The sequence below is a fragment of the Pipistrellus hanaki genome (assembly GCF_964339955.1).
Source record: "Pipistrellus hanaki genome assembly, chromosome: 7".
NCBI lineage: Eukaryota > Metazoa > Chordata > Mammalia > Chiroptera > Vespertilionidae > Pipistrellus > Pipistrellus hanaki.
In genome coordinates, this window is record NC_140509.1 from 30,918,369 (window position 1) to 30,941,051 (window position 22,683).

General features: G+C 32.3%; 1 protein-coding gene across 49 annotated transcripts in view; it reads left to right on the forward strand.

The window, feature by feature from the left end:
- Positions 1 to 22,683, forward strand: part of RIMS1 (regulating synaptic membrane exocytosis 1) — a 389,052-nt gene that overhangs the window by 245,330 nt on the left and 121,039 nt on the right. For all 49 annotated transcript variants that reach the window (XM_084889208.1, XM_084889221.1, XM_084889224.1 and 46 more), the window contains 6 exons: positions 7,280 to 7,347; positions 7,905 to 8,015; positions 9,627 to 9,726; positions 13,518 to 13,641; positions 17,654 to 17,700; positions 20,811 to 20,923. In XM_084889208.1, the coding sequence (XP_084745334.1) occupies positions 7,280 to 7,347; positions 7,905 to 8,015; positions 9,627 to 9,726; positions 13,518 to 13,641; positions 17,654 to 17,700; positions 20,811 to 20,923 (563 nt within the window). The remainder of the gene's footprint in view (positions 1 to 7,279; positions 7,348 to 7,904; positions 8,016 to 9,626; positions 9,727 to 13,517; positions 13,642 to 17,653; positions 17,701 to 20,810; positions 20,924 to 22,683) is intronic.

Below are 22,683 nucleotides of genomic sequence, written 5' to 3' on the forward strand. Positions count from 1 at the left end.
CACGAAATTTTCTATTTTTCCCCAAACCCCATCATCCAAGTGACACTAGTACATATTTAAACTTGTTATTTTTTTAAGACCATCAATCTTTTTATTATTTAGATTATTTTGTTAGGACTATAAAAGACATGTGAGGAAAAGAAAGAAATCTGAGGAAGTTAGGATGTTTATAACTAATTAGAATATTAATTATTAAAATGTATCCCATAGTTAATATCTATACCAAATAATTCTTAAGGTATAATATAAGCTGGTAGCAAGGAAACATTTTCAGGGGTAATCTGAGTCATCAGAAAAAATACATAAAGGCATAAAATGGTCTACTTGTTTCCTGATTTGGAGAAATTCAGCCTGAAATATTTGGTTTATATATCACATGTATTTTGTTCTCCCACTTAAAAATATTATATAAAGAAATGACAAGCCAAAGCCGGTTTGGCTCAGTGGTAGAGCGTCGGTCTGCGGACTGAAAGGTCCCAGGTTCGATTCCGGTCAAGGGCATGTACATTGGTTGCGGGCACATCCCCAGTAGGGGGTGTGCAAGAGGCAGCTGGTCGATGTTTCTCTCTCATCAACGTTTCTAGCTCTCTACTCTCTGCCTTCCTCCTCTCTGTGAAATATCAATAAAATATATTAAAAAAAAAAAGAAAGAAATGACAAAATGCTTAATTTTAGATTAAGGATATGAGCTGGTCAGATTAATTATTCAGATATTTTTGATTAATTGTTAAGCTGTATACATTTCAGTATATAGATAGCTTATACTATAAAAGTAGCCATATTCTTATTCCCTTAGGCTTACATTGGCTTTGTGGAAATTAATAGGAAGATTTATGTTACTATTTTTATATATGTTATTTCCTCATCACTTAACAAATGGAATTTTTAAAAAATATATTCATTTATTCTGAACACTCAAGCATTTGGCTTATATCAAGCCAATTAATAATTTCTACAAACAAAGTGACTTTATTATTTTTCTAAGCCCATTTCACAGCATACATATTTTGCAAAATTACTGATATTACCTATATTAGCTAGGATAGGTATTCAACTATAATACCATTATTTCATATTTATAATCACAACTATGTAATTATACATAAAATCTATTGCTAAAGTTGTTTCTAATTTACAAATCTAACATATCTCATTTAATCCTCGTAAAATATTGTGACCAAGTGGTATTATCCCCATTTTAGATGAGGATAAGGTTTATAGAAATAAAGGGCTATTATAAAGAGAATTCACCTAAAATGGCAGAGTTAGGATAATAATCACAAGTGTCCAGTTTCTAATACAATGTTCTTTTTTACACAATAGCTAATTTTCATGTTTTATAAAAAACAAAATAATTATAAATAGCAGATGAGATACAATAATGTTAATAGAGAAGTTAAAATACAACATAGTTCTCTGATTATTCAAAGTTTCAAATAAGTAAACTCTGAGGCAGAAAAAGCATCTTTTCTTAATTTTTACATCCCATTAAAATTGACAGAAATGCTTATCAGTATTATTACTGGAAATATTTTTAACATATATGCTTATATATAAGTTATTATTTTCCAAGTTGAGGCCTTGTCTTTTTTTTTTAATGACTGAACTCAGCTCAACTAGAAATATTGATTCTGAAATCACTATAACTATTTTTATAGAATTCTGGGCTGGTAAGGTTGGCATTCCAAAAGTTAATTCTCAACTTCACCAAAAAGGACTTTATAATCCAAAAAGTACCACCTCAATTAAATATATTAATGAAATTCTCCTTTTGGAGATAAGCTACTTATGAAAGACATAAGATGGCATCACAGGCCCCAAAGCAAATACTTAATCTCTCTCTAGATTTTGTTCACTCTGCAGGTTCTGTTGAGCATAAATAATTTCTAAATACAAACATCTTTGACACCTCTTTAACTTAATTAAAAATAGTTGATGCATTTGCTTGAACCATCAAATTTATATGCCGAAGAGACAGAGAGAATGTTATTGTTGGTTCTACCGTAGAAACAGAACATATTGTGAACAAAGGGGGATTTTGAAAGTGAAATTTCTAACATGCATTTAGAGAACTGCCACTCTAACAAATCCCTGAGGGCGGGAGAGAATGTAATTCTTCCAAGGAATGACGCTTTTTGTGTGTGTATCCTGGGCCCACACCAGAGATTGGGTTTTACGTTACTTAGAATTATTGAAGCGTGCTTGCTTAAGACAAATAGTTGGAGATGAATCTAGCCCCACCATCAAATTATGGAGTGACCACTGATGTGAATTTTGGATGAACTCACCAAAAAGTATTTGAGGACCAATATTTTTAGTATACTAGGAATTTAGACTGATAGTAACTCATCTGTAATTTTGCATCATTACACATTGGGTTTCACATTTCACAGATTAATGACTAAATTTAACAAGTATGTTTTTCCATTTTATTTTATTGCCTAGAAAAGTAAGTCCTATTAAATAATAGCGTTTCTTATCCCTGGCAGCTAATTTCCTATCCCTGGCAGCTTATCCCTGCTGCATAACACAGTATTACTGATTTATCCCAATGTCAGCTCCACTATTGTATATAACTTATGGATGGGAGTAGACACAACTTTTGTAGACATAAACGTATCTGAAATAGTCTTCTAAAATAGGAGGGAAATGTTTCAAAATGGTATTTTCATTATATTAATGAGAAGTTAAGATTTGCCACAGTTCTTAGACTTGGATTTTAATTACTGTCAATGAAAACAATGTCCTTGTAAAATATTAAAATGAGCTAAAATGTATGTTTTTAATCATGCTATAATCAAAGCCATATTTATTAACTCATGTGTGGTGAACATGGTACTCTGTGTCTTAATTTGTCTCAAATTACAAACACATTCTTAGAATTGAGTTGGTTTTTTGTGTATGCACTGCATAAAACATTTAACAAATCTATATTTTTTTTCAAAATTTTAATTTATGTACTGTGCTATAATAAAGTAGGTTAGTAGTTATTAATTTTACTTAGTGTCAATGCACATGCTTTTGTGGAGGATAAACCAAAAAAAAAAAAAAAAAGAAGAAAAAGAAAACCTTTTAAGAAATACAGGAAATCTCTGGGAAGGAGGATTCTTCTGATTTTTCGGTCTATGAGTTTTATACTTTTTTTAATGTCAACAATATAATGTCTGTATTATATAGGAAGAACAATTTAGTTTTTGAGATGACAGGCAGCACTATTATGATATGTATTTGAAATTGTGGAGATTTACTATGAGTCAATCTTGTAATCAGTTTGAGTTCCATCTGTAATCACCATTCATTATAATGATGTTTTAAAAATATGCTGTGTATTTATACTGGAGATAAAGAAGAATTCCAGATTTTCTAATATTGCAAGGCTTTAGTGTAGATAAGCTTTCTTTTACTAACTGCACACTAGATGAACATTCTACTTGGTTCAATGTAACTGTCATGAAAATTGTTAAATAGACATATAATGTATGGAATTAGATTTGTGGTTTTCTCCTTACAGATTTCATATACTCATACACACTCAATCATACTTTATGTTATTTAGAATGTATTTTTGTTCAATTGACTTCGATTGGTCTTATTGGAATCTGCTGTGCCTTGACATGAGGTCATAAGATACAGAATTTAAAATCACCGAGGTGCAAGTTTATGCATTGTTACGTACTCTAATCATAATGACTTGCATGTAGGGACAGCTCATTCTCTTTATAGAAGGCTCACATGTCATAAACTCAATTTTATTTGTGCAGTGAAAGTTGTATGCTAATATATTGTTTAACCTATTTTTCACAAGGGGTAGGATAAAAGTCTTTTTTTTTTTAAATAATTCACAAAAATAATGCTTAAAATCATAACACTTCATAAAACTTGGCTATTTATGAACTTGAACTATTTAAATAGATTCAGACATTTCCTGAATCTAAGTTAATATTAATAGTACATTTATACCTTGAAAGCTATATTGAACATTAGAACCAAAATGCTTTTATGTTAATTCCTTATACCATGAATTTATCATTTTTGTATCTATGTCACTTGAAATCAATACCTTTCATCACATGTTAGAAAAGTAATCTAGGAAAATGTTTTTTATTAATGACTAGAGGCCTGGTACATGAAATTCATGCACTTGGGGCGGGGGTGGCGGCTGTCTATCAGCCCAGCTTGCTCCATCTCCCAGTCCTAGACCCCTCAGAGGATGTCCCCTGGAGATCAAGCCTAAGCTGGCAGTCAGACATCCCTCTCGCAGTCTGGGGCTCTCGCAGTTCGGGACCCCTCGCTCCTTACTTCCTGCCTGCAGCTCAGGCAGGAGAAGATCGCACCACTGCCATTGCACTCACCAGTCATGAGTCTGGCTTCTGGTTGAGCGGCACTCCTGCTGTGGGAGCGCACTGACCACCAGGAAGCAGCTTCTGCGTTGAGCATCTGCCCCCTGGTGGTCAGTGTGCATCATAGCGAGCAGTTGTTCTACCATTCAGTTGATTTGCATATTGGGGCTTTATTTTATATAGGATATGCTAGAGTCCAAATATTTTAGGAGAAAGTTTTGTTTAGTGTTGCTTATTCCATTAATACTAAAGAGATGTGACTTATAAAGGCAAGTTAGAGCAGTTAAAAAGGCAATAATATCTTCAAATTTAGTAACTACATGGCAATAAGAAACAAATATAGTTTAAAACTAAAAATTTAAGTTTTAGAATTTATTTTAATGGTTGATAATGGAAATTAGTGATAAGACATTTAGAATTTGTTCAGAATGTGAAGGAAGTGTAACTGTATTCTAAAATATAAAAAATATTATTGTATGTTTTTAGTATTTATTGACAAAACTAACTATGGCTAAAGTTGGGGGATATGGTTTTATTTTAAGCTGCAAAATCTATAGCATCCATATTACCACTGTCAGGGTAAGGTATGAATTATTGCTAGCTGCATAGGGAAATCACCTGGCAACTATATCTGTCCCATCTAAAATCAATTAAACTCTCCATTCAAGATAATTATCCTACAAAGCTTATAGATGATAGAGTAACTTTGCTTGAAAGCAATGTTTTCCTAGTAAAGAGTGCTCGGTATCATCATCAAAATGTGCCAGAAACCTAATCTTTTGGTTATTTACATGTAAGCAAATATTCATAAGGTATGTTAATCTAGATTTACTTAGGACAAATTGAGTTAAATACAGGGTTGATCCACTATATGAGAAATTGGGCCATACATCAGAGAAAGATCCCAAAGTTTTAGCATTGAAGTCATATTTTGTTTTTTTGAAGTCTTTTAAATGGGGTGGATTTTCAACAGTTTTTTTTGTTTAAACTCAAAGACTTCACAAAGCAGCTTTCAAATTACTAATTTTATCGAAGTCATTTTATTTTTGTCCCAGTATTTCGAAATGAATTAGCACTTAAGAAGTCATCAGACCTTATTACATAGTATATGAAATTTTAGGGAGAAAGCTTTATGAATTGCAATAGGATTTTGAATGATATTTGTAGTTAATTTTAATTTTATTATTATAAATACTTTTTTCTTTCAAGAGAGAGAAAAAAAACTTTAGTATCTTGATACTAAAGACAGCAACTTTAAAAATAAACATCTGACCTTTAAAAACAATAAAAATAAAGGAGAAAAAAACCCTTTCCTTTTATAAATGTTCTTATATTTCATTAACCGAGAAGGTCCAGTAGAAGATTAAAACTCTATTATTATCGACACCAAGTTGTGTATACATTTTAAAGTGAATGATTTTGAGAGGGTTAGAGACCCCATAGGGAGTAAATTTCCACAGAATATAGTTTCTTCTAATGCACCCTTTATAAAATTTATTACTTTTACCTATATGACATATTTGAAGAATATTTTTGTATTTATTGTAGTATGTATAATATTCTCCATCAACCTTTCTAAGATATCTGTATATATAAATGCCTAAGCAACCATCTGACTGTCTGACTGGTAGCTATGACGTGATCTGACCACCAGGGGGCAGACACTCAGTGCAGGAGCTGCCAAGTTGCGGTGACTTGGCAGCTGTGGTTCTCAGGTGACAGACCCAGAACCAGAGAGGAGGGAGCCTGATTCCAGGGTGCATCACCTGAGAACCACCCTCTTGCAATCTGGGACCCCTCAGGGGATATTGGAGAGCTGGTTTCAGCCGTTCCCTCAGACCGGGCCGAGGGACCCCACTGATGCTCAAATCCGTACACCAGGCCTTTAGTTGTATAAAAAAGAAAGGGGAGCAGACACTGAGAAATTGAAGTGTATGGCTTTTTAATGCTGGTGTATAAAATGTTTGTTTCCTATTATTGTACATTTCTTTTATAGTGTCTATATGTGCCAGGCCTGTAGTCTACATAAAAAGTTTTACTTAGGACCTTCAGAGATATTAGCCAAACATTTCCTCAGTAACCAGGTAGACATCTCATTGTTAGATGGCATGCTTTCCTCATTCTGTTAACATTTTTCTCTTTCAAGATCCACAGGGAGAAATATTTTAAGTGACTTAGTCTCATGTATGAGATGTAAAAGGTTTTTTTCCTCACATGGATTACCCACTTTGTCCTTTCTTCCTATACAATTACTGGAAGAACTGATGCTTTCCAGTACGTTTTCCTTTTTTTCTCAGATGTTTTCTTTAGCATTCTGCTTTTAAGCTAAAACAATAAAAATTAAAGGTTCAAGAGTTCATTTTTACAAAATTAAAGATTGTAAAGGTTTTTTATGGCTTTCATAAAATTGGATAGTCTATCATTTGTATGTACTCTTTTGCCAAAAGCTATTCTTGATATTGAATTATTCAACATCATGTCCAAAAGTATTTATCTTGTTCTTCAGCTGATGAGGGAAGAGGATAGAGGCCAGTGAATAATTTTGAAAGATATGATATAGTTCAGAAAAGTAGAAAGGGAGACGCTCAGTTTTTATCTCAGTGAATACAATTTCAGCCAGCATCAGTAGGAGGCAGGCTGTGCCTTGGTATGGAGGGTAAGTGGAGTGGATCAGCGCCTTCCATACTTTTTGTGTGTGTTTCTAGCCTGATGATGACTGTAAAAGAAAACTTTCCTATAGTCTGAAGTGCTTTTGTAACATACATTCATTCTAAGGATTCAGGTCACAGCCTTTGGAATGCAGATTATCTTTCTGGGATACACACAGTCAAGGTTATGATATTCATAACTTTTATAGATTGAAGAAGTTATACTTAAAATGATTAAAGCATTCTCTACTCTAAAGCATTATATTTCCTTTTTTTTTTTTAATTGTGCAGGTGACTTGGATTATTACTGGCTGGATCCTGCCACGTGGCATAGTCGGGAAACATCACCGATTAGTTCGGTAAGCTTTCTGGGAAGTGAGGGTTTGGAATTTAGGGGTAATATGTGCTGTTTATTGTCCCTTGCTGATATGTGCTCAATAGTAATTTTACTCTGCTCCATTATACATTTTATGAGAGCAAACATTGATTTCATTTAAGACAGAACAGTTTTGAATAAAAAAGTTATCACTGAATAATTATAAAAATGTTTAAATAAAAAGGAATTATTAAATGATGACTGGAAATCAGATATCATTTGGTTAAATATATCAAAAATTCACAATACTACTCAAAATACAGAATCAGTTTCTCTATAGAAGCAGATATATTTTTAAATTTCAATTAATTTTATTTCAGAACTATTTTTAAGGATGTACTTAGCTGCTGGATACTTTTAGAACTATTTAGGGTAATAGTCGTCCACTGCTAATTAAAATTGTCCAAGGATAGAGCCCAGCAGTATCAAGAATTCCCTATAGTGTCTTTAACTGAAGAAATCTCATGATGTGACAACCAATAATTATGTGACTACAGGAAAGAAAACAAATTTTCTTTAACTTTATTCATGTCTTAATAGCATCCTGTAACGTGGCAACCATCTAAAGAGGGGGACCGATTAATTGGACGTGTTATTCTTAACAAGAGAACAACTATGCCCAAAGAATCAGGTGCATTACTGGGCCTGAAAGTAAGTATGCTGGTTTCAAATGTTTCTTAAAGAGGGAATTACAGTATGGACAGGACTCAACAAAGTGTCTGACAATGATTTTTAAATATTTTCCTCTCTTCTCCAAATAAAGTCTTTCTAGCAAATGTCTTGTTAATATGGTGATGCTTTATGGTAAATTTAGTATTTTATCTAGGTTAATATTTTAAAAATACTTTGTTAATATGACAATATGTTAAAAAACTGTAATAAATTATAGGAAAACTAAAGAATATTTATCTTAATATAAAGTTCAAGTGCAGTTTTATATAAAAAATAGTTTTAATGTGTGGTCCTAAAGTTAGATAATGCAGATTGCATAATTTTATTACTATACTTTTTATTATACTTGAAAAGCAACATAAAACATCATTTATGATACTGTTTTCTAAATGCAGTAGAATTTATGGTCATATCAAAAAAGTAAAATGTACCCTTTAAAATATTAATTGACTTTAACAGAGAAAATAAAAAACTAATAAATTATAAGAGATTGTATTTTATTGTAGGAAAAATATGTGCATACATTTTGTTTTATTATGTTTGTGCCTGTGTGTTAAATCTCATGGTTTTATTTCCTTTAAAAAACAGAGAAACATTCAAAACCGCTGCTTTAAAATTATTTACCAAGAGATTGTTTTATAGTTGTGCGGTAGTTTGATTTCTTTCAAGCTATTGACTACTAATCCAATTAAAATTTTTAAGTTGATGTATTTAATAGTATTACCTTTTTATTATTACCCTTAATTTCTCCTGTTATGAAGTAATTTTCATTACCTATCCGAATGGGTATAGCCCTATGGATTATGGATCAATCTCAAACTTTGAGAATATCTCTCCAACTTCTAATATGTAGCCCCTGCTTTGGGAAGAAATTAAACTTAGGAACTTTCCGATGTATTTATTTTTAGCTAGAGTGGAAAAGCCAGGTGAGAGTGTTGAATATTCAGTAATATAACTCTGGCTTTGAGAGTTAGATTGAATCACATACAGATTTCAGGTGAGGAGCTCATTCACATGTTCAGTAGCAGAGATAATTTGGGCTTGTTATTCTTTGAACATGGTAAATTGCTTCCCCAAAGTTCCTGTTGTTGGTCTGAATTCCTAGTCTTTATGTCTTAGACCTACATTCCACTAAAAATATACAAAAGAGATCAAGATCAGAAATGCCAACGGGGCATTATCTGCATTTAGAAATATAATTCACATGGTGGGCATGAATTGAGAGGATAAAAAAAAGTGTACCCTGATGTAAACAGTGTCAAACCCTTCCTGTTTGATGGTAAGTAAGGAATAACTGGCACTTGTCTTGTAGGGTTATACACGATTTGCGGCACCTTTGTGTTTTTAGGTCAATTTAAGTACTGTAATCAGTACATAAGCTTTCTTAGGACACATGGCCATCTTAAACATAATGAGACAATGTTTTCTTTTTAAAGCCATGCTTCCAGCTTCTTTAACAGAAATGTATTTCACTTCATTAATGTCCCTACACTCAATTTTAAGTACATCATAAAAGACTGATGTGATTAATTCCTCAAACATAAACCTTATGTTTTAGCCTTGGGCACTTATAAGTTTGTAATTATCCAGGTTGTTGGAGGAAAAATGACTGACTTAGGACGCCTTGGTGCCTTCATCACCAAAGTAAAGAAGGGTAGCCTTGCAGATGTAGTTGGACATTTAAGAGCAGGTAAAGTTTCTTTTCACATTCGAACAATGTGTACTCTTTGCATGAGTTGGTGATTTTCAAATTTGGGTAAGTCATAGATAAGTCAATGAAGTGAATAACTAATTTTAATGCATGAATAGATTTTTTCCCCTGATATCATCACTAGCAGTTTGGACAAAGCAAGTATAGGAATGTTTTTTATTTATGTAACAAGAAATAGATGCAAAATACCAAAAGATTACTAATTTTCATAGATGGCTTCATAATGTTCCTACAAACATATAAACAATTTAGCCTTGTGAAAAAGTAATATCACTACTTATTTCTTTAGTTTGTATTTAAGCTATAGGAAATACTAATTTTTCAGATTGGTCCCAAAACACTTATTCACTATCAGTTTTTTTAATAAAATATAATCCCAATTACATTTCTTATATAAATTATATAATAAAATACTTGTTAATTTAAATGTGACATATAGTACCCATGAGCAAAAAAATTTATTTTGAGAGCACAGTCCAGACAATTAAACTGTTTGTATATGTTTTGCATCTATTTGTAAAAATGAGAAAATATAAGAAAAATACATAGAATATATAAGGTAAAAAATTCACTTTTTTATTTTTTATTGAAGGTGATGAAGTTCTAGAATAGAATGATGACCCCTGCCAGGAGATACAAATAAAGAGAACATTTCTAGGCTATGCTTTTAGTTTTTATATCTTAAGATTGTAATTGTTGAAACCCTAAGAAAAAAAATATTCTATGACTTTTGAAGATATTTTTTGTCAAAATTAATTATGAGGATAACAGTTCAGTGTCATTTAGATTTTTCTTTGATAGGAACATGCAATGCATGTGCTATATGGAGAGAAAATTCAAATTGTGTTTATTTTATTTACTATGCATACAGCTTTAAATATGTGCAGAGGCAGAGTACACTATTATTTTTTTTATTAGGGACTAATTATCATTAAATAACTAACTCAATAAAGATATAGTCATATCAGCAAATTGAGTCTTTGCTTATTTTATGACTCAAAAATAAGCCTTAGAAAGTATAAGAATCTCTTGTCGACTAGTCCAATATAAGACAACTTTGCACAAATCTGAATTTTCAGATCAGATAATAAACATAATGGCTTTTGATTTTGTCTTTGTGTTTTAATGGATTACTTAAGAAAGTCAGCAAAAGGTGTTGTTGTTTTTTTAATTCCGTTTATTTAACACCCTTATGTGCTTAGAGCTTGAGAAACATAAATTTAAAATGATAAAAGCTCAATTTTAGTAATTATAAAACATACTAGTATACTTTCATTTTAAGCAATTGATGTATTTTAATAATTATTTTAATAAATTAGATCATATATTCTGATTGGCATTATAATTTAAGAACCATTTTCCTTCTATTTGCATATAAATATGATTGGTCTATAAAAATAAGTACTATGTTTTTATTACCATGACTTTTATTCAACATTTGCAATTTTGTTTTAGACTTGCCGTAAATAGGTTTCTCTATTGCAGATGTCCCTTCTAAGTTCATGTACTGTCCTGCTACTGATAGAATCATCAAAAACCCCAAATAGATACTGACATTTTCCTTATAAAGACTCTTCAGTGTTTCCATCATGATATGCTCAAATCAAAGCTTAGTGACTTTGTCCTCATATAACAACTCCACCCACTTCCATTATCTTTCATTCTACACTCCAGCCATGGATTCTACCTGTAGGTCCCTGGCAAGCTATTTCTGCCAGTGAGACCTGGTCATCTAGTCTACCTGGTTTCTTTTCTGCTCTTGTGCTCTGCCTGTTGAAGTCCTTTCCATCCTTTAAAACTCATCAAAAGTTCCCTTAATTCTAAAGTTTTTCCTGATATCTCACTCGGGGCAGTAACTAATTACTACCTCCTTAGAACTACTTGGCTCTATTTCTGATCCTCAGATGAATTGCTATCATTTCATGAAAGATGTTCATTTCTATAATTCTCCTCCTCCAAATTTAAGGACAGATAAAGTCTCTTGTTTTATCTTTGTACCATCATAATATATGCCCCAGCCTGAACAGATTATTCATATATAAATAAATATCACTAAAGAGACTGCCTTCTGGTTGAGGATGTATTGATTTGTAAATAAATAAATGTGGGTACCAAGTTAATTTGATGTTAGAATTTATGCTCCAGGTTGCTGTCTATAAAGAGGAGAATTTTATAATCCAGTCTTTTGAAAAATGTTGATTGCAATGCATTACTGGGTAGTAAAATTGATTTAATGGTTTGCATCCATTGTTTTTAAAAGTGAATTAGAACATAGTAAAATAGAAAATATCAGGGTAAGTACGGTTCCAGAAAATATTTTTCATACACATACACACACATATACATATGTACATTTGCATGAGGTAATTTCTTGGCCAAAAAAAAAAAAAAAAAAAAAATAGAGGACTCCTGTTATATATTTAAATTTGTAATTATTTTATTTCTTTTTATATGAAGTATATTTATTGCCTACTTGATAAACATGGCTAAAGAACTTCTTAGGTCAAGCTATTAGAAGTCACTTAGCGGAATTTAGTTAAATGTACTTACTTAACTGTATTCTTTTACCAAACCAAAGCAGCATCATGTGCTTTTCAAATATTCAGTTTTTACTTTTTATGTGAAAAAAATTACTTACAATAGTTATGTCAAAACAGTTTTCTACTGAAAGACATTGCTAATTAAAATATTTCATGTTTGTGTTTATGATGATATTGAATCATTAGTTCAAAACATATTAGCTACTAAAATGGTATAGACACTGAAAACAACCAAATAAAGGAACAAAAAAACTAAGATGTCTCACAGTACCATTGAGGCTCATAGTACCAGCTGAGCCTACCATAATATATTAAAAGATACTGGACAGAGAACCATTTGGGACCTAAAACTTCACTAAATATTTAAGAAAATTAATAGCATTTCCCAAATGATGGTGAAAATTCTGGTTAAGAATAACAAGTTGTTAGCCCATGTATTGTACCATGGAATCATGCACTTTCTTTGAATAGTTTTAGAATATTTAACAAACTAATGAATACTCAAATTTTTATTATCTTCAAAATATTTTCTAACTTTAATGCTCACAATATATATTATGTATAGAATGTGTGTGTTATGAACATCTGGAAGTGGGTTAACTGTCATGCAAGTTTTTACATCTGCTTGCTTTGTAACTTTGCCATAGCTACCTGCGTTGCCCTGTGGGTATGAATTCAAGTCCTTTCATGCATTTTTATTCTGTTGTGCATCTGGTGAAGGCAAAGACACATGACTTATAATTGGAAAAATCATGCTAACAAATGTCAATTGCACTTTCTAACAAAAATCAAGCAGGATTTATGCAGAGTTTAATAATAATCTTTTACACTTAGAAAAGCCTACATTTATTATATGGAGGGCATGCTGCTAATTATTATTTTTTAATGTTTCCAAATAAGCTATGCTAATTCCATCCCATAGCATGAAATTATTTTTATGTTATTTCTGGTATATTTCAAAAGATGAAGGTAGTTTGTATTATACTGTTTCTAGTGACCAGTAGGTTTCATTGGGAGAAAGAAAAAGAAAAAAAAGAAAGAAAAGAAAAGAAAAAAAGTGTTTAGAAGAACAATTTAGCTGACATTATATGGAAATCAATTTCTTGAGAGCAGAACCTAGACAGTTAAACTATTTGTATATGTTTTGCATTTCTTAAAATGAGAGAAAAGATAAGAAAAATACACAGAATATGTAAGGTTAAAAAAAATACCCTTTTTTTTAAATTCAAGGGGATGAAGTTCTAGAATGGAATGGTAAACCCCTGCCGGGAGCTACAAATGAAGAAGTTTACAACATTATTTTAGAATCAAAATCAGAACCTCAAGTTGAAATTATTGTTTCAAGGCCTATTGGGTAAGGCTAAAAAAACTTACTTCTTAAGTTTAGTAAATTACATGTATAATAGGGTTTTAAAAAGAAGTTTATACATTCATACAATACATGTTAATATGGATACTTTTCTTCAATGATGGGCATACAGTTTAGATTTTTAAATTTCTTAATATTTTAAATCTGAATACTGCATTTTCCTCACTACATCTTAGAAGCTTCACAATTTAACAATTGTAATATCAAAAAATATTGATATGCATTTTTAGACATAAAATATAAAGTAAAAGATTTTTAATGGTAGAATTGTTTATTTTTAGTAATTCTCATTTAATGAATAATATTTCCTTAAAGAGAGTCACTAACAAACTTATCTTCTTGTGATACTTAAAATAGTAATGATTTCATATGTCTACATGAACTTTTTTTTCTACTAAGAATAGAATATTTTTATATTTTAAAAAAATTAAGTGTGAAATATTTTAACATTTTAATTGGTCATAATAATACAACATTTTTAAAACTTCAATTTTAGCATAATTTAATTATCTGCTGGCAGTAAGATAATTTCTATATCTTTTGTGTAAAATTCCTCATAGAGTTAGCTTTTCCTGGCAACCCATAAAGTCTAGAACATTCATTTTGCCAGTTGACATTATTTTGGAAGGCATGTTTAATTGTCTTATTATAATTGGTTTAATATTTGAATATATTTTTGAAAACAATTTCTTTTTTTCCTATTCTCTAAAATATTCTAAAGCCAATAATTAAAGATATTTTATGTTGAATAAGTGCTAACCTTAAATTTTTGTTATCCTCATGAATATGTCACTGTAAAACATACAAAGAAATATGATATTCTAATTCTCAAAATACTGTAAATGTATGATAATATATTCCAAAGAATAATATTAATATATATAAAACTCTAAAATAAAGACAAGCTTATGACCCATTTTAAGTGGTAACTATTAAGAGTGAATACTTACCAAAGTATTTTACATTTCAATGCAGATTATTTTTAAAAATAGCTCACTATAATTTATTCTAGTTTTACATAACACCTGTTCTAGTGCTTAGGTAAATATGAGGCTGGAAAAGAGGTAAGTAATTGGAAAATGAATCAAAAGTATAAAAAAATTAAAATCAAGCATGTGCACATTGCCAAATACTTTCAGATATATGGTGGTTTCAAATTAGCTAAAATATTATTGGTTCTTAGCGACTTAAAAAAACAAAGACAATTAAAGTAGACTGGAAAAACATTTTCATTATTTTATACTTTTGCATGAAAATAATTTAAATGATAATAATCCACATAGTCAAAGCCTAAACTGTCATATATATAAAGACTATGGAATATAAAAATTATATTTATATAAAAATTAAATCTAGTATTAATTTTCCAGTTGATGAAAATATTATTGGATTCCTGAAAACATAATTCTAGCTATATATATATATATATATATGTATATATATATATATATATATATAATAACTATGTTTAATGTAGTTTTATAAGTAATTTAAAACAGAAAGCAAATATAATATTGTGGCATAATCATTTCAATAATTATTCAAGTATAATTTATATGCACATTGGTCAACATGGTCTAGCCACAATGGGAACCAGCATGGAGGTTCTTAAAAAAAAATTAAAAATAGAGTTACCATATGACCCAACAATTCCACTTCTGAGAATTTATCCAAACAAATCCAAAACACTAATTTGAAAAGATATATGCACCACTATGTTAACTGTAAAATTATTTACAATAGCCAAGATATGAAAGCAACCCAGGTGTCACCTTCAATAGATGAATAAAGACGATGTAGTACAGATATACAATGGAATTTTATTCAGCCGTAAAAAAGAATGAAATCATTTGTGTCAACATGGATGGACCTATAGGGTATTATGCTAAGTGAAATAAGTCATACAGAGAAAGGCAAATACTGTATGATTTTACTTATATGTAAAACCTAATGAACAAACAAAATAGAAATAAACTAGTAAAGAAAACCAAGTGATGGTCACTATGTGGGAAGGAGATTGGGAGAGATGAGTGAAAAAGGGATTAAGAAAAATGAATTACCCTAATAAAAGGGTAATATGATAATTAGATCAGGTTGACTGGACATCTTCTGGTTGTTTGGTCCTCCTTCAGGACAAAGCCTTGGTGACAGGAGCCAAAGCAGAGATGGTTAGGGGTGATCAGACCTGCAGGGGAGCAGTTAGGGGTGATCAGGCTGGCAGGAGAAGGCAGGCAGGGGTGATTAGGCCTGCAGGGGAGGGTGGTTAGGGGTGATCACACAGGCAGGCAGAGGCAGTTAGGGGCTATCAGGCAGGCAGGCAGAGGGGTTAGGGGTGATCAGGCAGGTAGGCAGAGTGGTTAAGGGCGATCAGGCAAGCAGGCAGGTGAGCAGTTAGGAGCTAGCAGTCCTGCATTGTGAGAGGGATGTGTAAATGTCAATTGGAAATTGATGCCTAAAAATATTACTGAAGGAGTCAGCATTAAATAAATTTTGATTCAAAATCCCTTAAAACGTTTTACAACTTTTTCACAATTTTTTCACAAATACATAAAATCCAAAGCTTACACTTGGTTTCAGAGTTCCGTGTTCTAACTTTCACAGTCAACTTTGAGGTTGAGTTTCAAATAAGTTATATTAAAAAAATTGCTGGATTTTAAATAATGTACTGTTATTTTTCCAGTTAAATTTAGAAGAAAGTTGTGGAGGATAAATAGTTGATTTCTTGCATCTTAGGTATTGCAAATTAGTTTCCTAATTATCATATAAAACATTGATTTTATAAAAATTCTTTATATATATATATATATATATATATATATATATATATATAGTAACATATATTTATAAAATACATAATACAGATTATGGTGCCAGTTGCAAAGTGTATAAATTGTAGGTGGTTATGAGAATTAGTTTGCACAAAAAATGTGAAAATGAAAGGCAGGAAAATAATCAAAAGGAGAAAACTGTTTTTGTTTCCATTCCTCCCCACTACCCAGAAAGTACAAAGAAAATTAAATTGAAATTAAACAACAAGGTAAGTGGTTAGAAATTCTTAAACAGTATTTTAACGATTCTCTTAATACTAGCTTATTCCAGTCTGCTTTAATATGTCATGTTAATACTTGCATATTGTTAATCTGGTCCTTACATTATATTAAAATATCTTTGGAATACCAGAGGTAAAGTAGTTCCACGTAGCACAATTTCCAAACCACGCTGGTCCAGGTTTCCTAAGGTCACAGTGGATAATGGATTAAGCTGAGGTTATATTAAATATTTATTCAGAGTTATTTGTGAGTATGACAGGAATGGGTGTTCTCACAAGTCACTTTCTAATCATATCTAAATAACCATCTATTTAGCTAACTTCAGTATAAAGATATGAATCCCAATATAGGGTTATATATGTGCATATTAATTATATATTCACATATATAAAGTATTTTGGCTTTTTTGTTGCAAGCTTGTATCATTTTTAATTTTCAATGCAATTCATCCTTTTCATTTTATTAACTTTGCCCATGATATTCACCATATTATTTTAGTATCAAGAGGTGTTTGCATCCCTGTCATTCAGTAAACTCTTTCAGATGTGTTTGTAAAGCATATTACTGATTTGTAAAATATGTGCCATTTTAATTTTCTAGAATTGAAGTAAACTATTACCTTTGACATTTTTTTATTTCCAAAACCTGCTGTTTTGGTAGTAAAAATATTGTGGTAATTTTAGCCACAATATTAGTCTTATTGTTGTCATGTTAAAAGTATTTTGCTATTAAATATATAAAAACTTATTTTTATTGCAGTTTTTATTTTTGTGTGGTGTTTGACATTCATGCACATTAGTAATTGCCTTAATAGTGACTCCTATCCATTTCCACACCTATAAAGACCCAAAAGGATTCTTCACACCACTGCAGTAAAAATGTGACTGTGATTGCCTCAGGCAAGTACTACACCTAATGGGATTTTCACCCTACACTGTTTCTTTTAGTGACATTCCCAGGATTCCTGAGAGCTCCCACCCTCCCCTGGAATCCAGTGAGTATAAGGAAGATGTCCTTGTTATTATGATATGTGTTGAATGAAATTGAAAAATAAAGATTTGTTGTTTTCTTTAGTTATTTGATGAATAATAAAAGAGTTGGTATTGTTATACTAAAGTTATCTCCAATGATATTAGAAGTTGGAAACCATGATAATCATTGGAAACCCAAAGGTATTTCTATTTTAAGATTTTTTTCTAGTGTGTGTGTGTGTGTCTGTGTGTGTGTTGTGTGTGTCTACAAAAATCTATTGGCAATACCCTTCTGAATCATAAAAGTCAGGATCTCTCATAGAGCTCAGTTATTATACCTGTGATAGTTCTATTTACTTTACATAAAAATTTATTGTGATACTGGATTATTCCGTTTGATTGGTTATTGGCTCAATCTCATGAGCAGCCAGCCTAGTGAAGGAAATGGGCACATTAACAAATAATTTTACTACACTACAACAGTGTTGGGTGAGATCATGGGAGTGAGTAGCTGGAGTAGAGGTAAAGTTCCATGGATATGAGTGGGTTAATGGATAGTGAGTCTAGAGGCTTGAATTATTCATAAGGCCATTAAAGTAACTTCTGATGAGAGAAGATGACAATGTATGCAATGAAGAATGGGTAAGTAATGCAGTTTTCGATGCAAATGTAAAAGTGACCCAAATATTTCCTTTGCCATGGACTGGCAATACATTAATAATACATGGGCTTGATCACCAAGTGTTATTGTGTAACCCAACTTATAGAAATATAAAATACACCGTGATTTAAGGAGAAAACAAGTGATGGTGATTATAAAAAGATAGAAAATATATGGGTGAGAAAAACAAGGATCCAGAGTTAAGGTTTGTATAGCAAGTGCATACCATCATGTTATGGATACCTGCTAGAGAGAGATGAGATCAGATTTGGTTTTGAGCTTTCTGATAAACAGTATACAAATGGAAATGGAACCAATTGCATAACTTATAGTGTCGATATGCTTTAAGAATTAGCTGCTGTAATAATAAAAACAAACTGATTATTAGAAATACCAGTGTTCTTGTACTGAGATCCCTCCAAATAATATTATCTTAAGGAAACTTGATAAAAGAGACATAAGAACAAAGAATATTATAGCACTGTTTCTTATAGTTAAACATATTTGGCAGGCACAGAATGATGCTTTGTGGCTTAAATTAGACTTTATAGGATAGAAAAAAATTATGTGGATAGCAAATCATTAGGCAATGGCCCATGAATAGTGTTTTATCAATAAAGCTAAACTGAATGGCTGTGGGTTCAAGGTTATACTTACTGGAGTAACAACATTATATAGGCATTTTATATTGCTGGTTGTGTCAGGGTACACTTAAACAGTGAGTTGGGACTAGAGAGTTCTCATTTGAAAAGGTGGAGAAAGGGCCTCATGGAATGGCTGAGTGGAGAGCCAGCCTCCTCTAAAGAAGGAGGGAGGAGCATGTCACTTGTGGTGAATCATAGAGACAACATTCTCAGACTTACAAGAGATTCATTTGTAAGAGCTAAACTGAGATAGATGGTAAATCTTATTTTAAAACAGTGATGAATTCCAGGCTTAGATGTACTCATAAATTATATATGCATTCATTTTGATTTGATTAAGTATAGTTCAAAACGGATGATCCTTTAGCCAAGATAATTGACATAATGGGTACCATCTTTCTCATTAAAAGTGTGAAGCCTTTTACCTACGTGTGATATTAAGCAAGAGCCTAAACCATTGGTCAGCAAACTCAGTCAACAGAGCCAAATATCAATAGTACAACCATTGAGATTTCTTTTGAGAGCCAAATTTTTTAAACTTAAACTTCTTCTAACACCACTTCTTCAAAATAGACTTGCCCTCTCAAAATAGAAGAGCCATACTCAAGGGGCCAAAGAGCCACATGTGGCTTGTGAGTCACAGTTTGCTGACCACGGGCCTAAACTATTCCTCCAAAATAATGTAGAAAATCAATACTTACAAATTGAAGCAAATAAATAAAATACTCGATTATATCCATTTAACTACCTGTAAAATAGGTGGTTAATCAAAGAAGATGGCATAAATTTCTACACTATCTAATTGAAAGTAGGCTCTGCTGTTATTATTGGTATTTAATTCAGGTTTTATACAAATAACATGCATTTAACATTTTATAAAACCACTAGGGGCCCAGTGCACAAATTCGTGCACCTGAAAGGAACTGTGGTGCCATGAGGCTGCGGTGGGCACAGGGGCAGGTCTCAGCCCATCCTCCACACCCCCACCTGCTCCTCCTGCCATGTCTCCAGGACTCCTGCTGCCGCCTCTCCCACACACTGAAGGCACTGGCCCCACTCACACCTGCTGCTACTGGCGCCAGCAGTGGGTTCAAACGGGGCTGGTACTATCAGTGTGAGCGGCAGCTGCTACCCCAATTGCCCATCAGGATCAGGATGTAGAAGCCCTCAGGGGTGATCAGGGCCCAGGGGCAATCAGGCCGGCAGTTGCTGCTTGCACCAAACAATCAGGATTGGCGCTAGATGCTGGCAGCAGGTGCAAACGTTGGCTCCTGCTCTGGTTGCAGGTGTGAGCGGGGCTGGCGCCCACAGCAGGTATAAGAAGCAGCAGCCCTATTGCTATCTGTGGTTGCAAGCATGGGTGTGAGCTGCAGTCTGGTGTCTGCAGCAGATACAAGCGTGTGCGAAAGGCGGCTGCCAGCACCGATCTCCTCAGGAGCAGCGGGAGGTGGAGAAGCCCTGAGGGGTGATCGGGGTCAGCAGCCACTGCTGGCAGTGGGTGTGGGTGCTAGATGGGACTGTGGCATGCAGGAGCAAAGAATTTTCAGTAACCACAAGAGGTTCGTCCTGATGACCGTCCTGCCATGGCCGACACCTGCCATGTTCCACACTCTGCCACCTATTGCTGATGCCCGCCATGTTTCGCAAGTGCCCCCTGGTGGTCAGCACACATCATAGAGCCCAGTTGTTTGGTTGTTCGGTTGTTCCGCCTTTCAGTCTATTTGCATATTAGGGTTTTATATCGATTTATTCTCCACACATATGGTACAAATATGTTACTGAGAATTACTTAGTTGTTTTGTATTTTTTTTTTTCTTTCTCATTTTAGGTTCAAGTTCTTTTGAATCTCAGAAGATGGAAAGGCCTTCCATTTCTGTTATTTCTCCAACAAGTCCTGGAGCTCTAAAAGATGCCCCGCAAGTCTTACCAGGACAGCTTTCTGTATGTGTTTTTTATACATGGAGAAGACCATTAGTACTTACTCATGTGCTGAGTCTATCTTAAAAAATGTCTGGCTTTTTTTAGTTATCTAACACCATAGTCAACATCAGTGCATTTTTCATGCATTTTTTTTAAAGATAATTTCTTTGTTTATATATTCATTTGAAAATATTTATTGAGTGCTTATAACGCACCAGATTTCTCAACATTAAATGATAAATAACCTTAGAAAATATAATATCCATTCTAGTTTGTCTGTTATACAAAAGCTTCTGAAGTAGTTGGTTAGACATAATAAACTCAGCAAATTATGTGTCATTTACTTAAAACCTTATGAGCCTGGAGACGGAAATATTTACATTTAAAAGTATTCTTTTTAAATTCTTAAGACATTTGGTGAAACTCATTATGCTGATACCACGCTGGAAAAGCTATAATTTTCCTCACTGTTGCCTTATTGATGACCCAGGCAAAGCTGGATAAAGAAACTATGGCTAACTTATGAAAACTCACATCTTTGTAGATTATGGTAGAATATTGGACATTTATATAAATGACTAAAATAAAATGTTGCTTTAAATTATTCTATAAATATTAGTTGATATTTTTCTTTGTTATAAAATATGGTATTCTGTAATGTGTTTTTACCACTCTTGATTTTAATTAAAGAAGATAACTATGCCAAAACCGGTTTGGCTCAATGGATAGAGCATCGGCTTGGGGACTGAAGGGTCCCGGGTTCGATTCCGGTCAAGGGCATGTACCTTGGTTGCGGGCATATCCCCAGTAGGGGGTGTGCAAGAGGCAGCTGATCGATGACTCTCTCTCATCGATGTTTCTAACTCTTTATCTCTCTCCCTTCCTCTCTGTACAAAATCAATAAAATATATTTATAAAAAAAAAAAAAGAAGATAACTATAAGTTTTTCTGTTATTTTAAAATCTTTCTTAGTTTTAACTTTATATATTAAATATCTTTGTTAAGTATTTTATGTTTATTTTAATTTCCTTGCCATCTTTTTATTTTCATAATATGTGTAAATCTCTCATACACTCCACCTGTATGTTAAGAGGAATAAAAATTCATTTTTGGTTTTATGAAAAACACATCTCTGTGATTAACTGGAAACAGAGATAAGGATTCATATAAATCTGTGTTTGAGTCATTAATATGCCCCTTACTGTGAAAAAACAATCCCATGGTAAATTAGCTTATCTGGTTGTAATGACTCTTAAATATGTTCCAGTATGTACCCATTAAATAATTACATTTTTATTTAACCATAAAACCAAAACTGACATAAAACATTTTAAAACAGAATTAAAGTTAACATTGTCTGCTGCCAACACAAATACTATTTTGGCTGCCAAAGTTCTGGTTCTGAGGAGTCTAACAATAGCTCAGTGTCATTTTCTCATTTTTCTGTATTCAAACTATCATGAAATCTTAGGAGAAATATCATCATTGGGCCTTCACTTATTTTGAAGGCATCATTTATGTATTATATATCCCTTTATTTTTTTTCCCTTCTCTCATGAAAATTGTAAAAATTAAATGAGACAAAACAAAAAGCAGCAGTAACTGGTGTAAAATAGACCTACAGTAAATGTGTTTTCTGATCTCCCAACTCTCTTGTACATATTGTTCCAAATATCAAATATCAATTTAATTCATCTACATATGGAACTATAAAAATTTAGGCACACTATAATTATTAAACACTTATAACCACCAACCACTTTCATTTGTCATTTAAAATC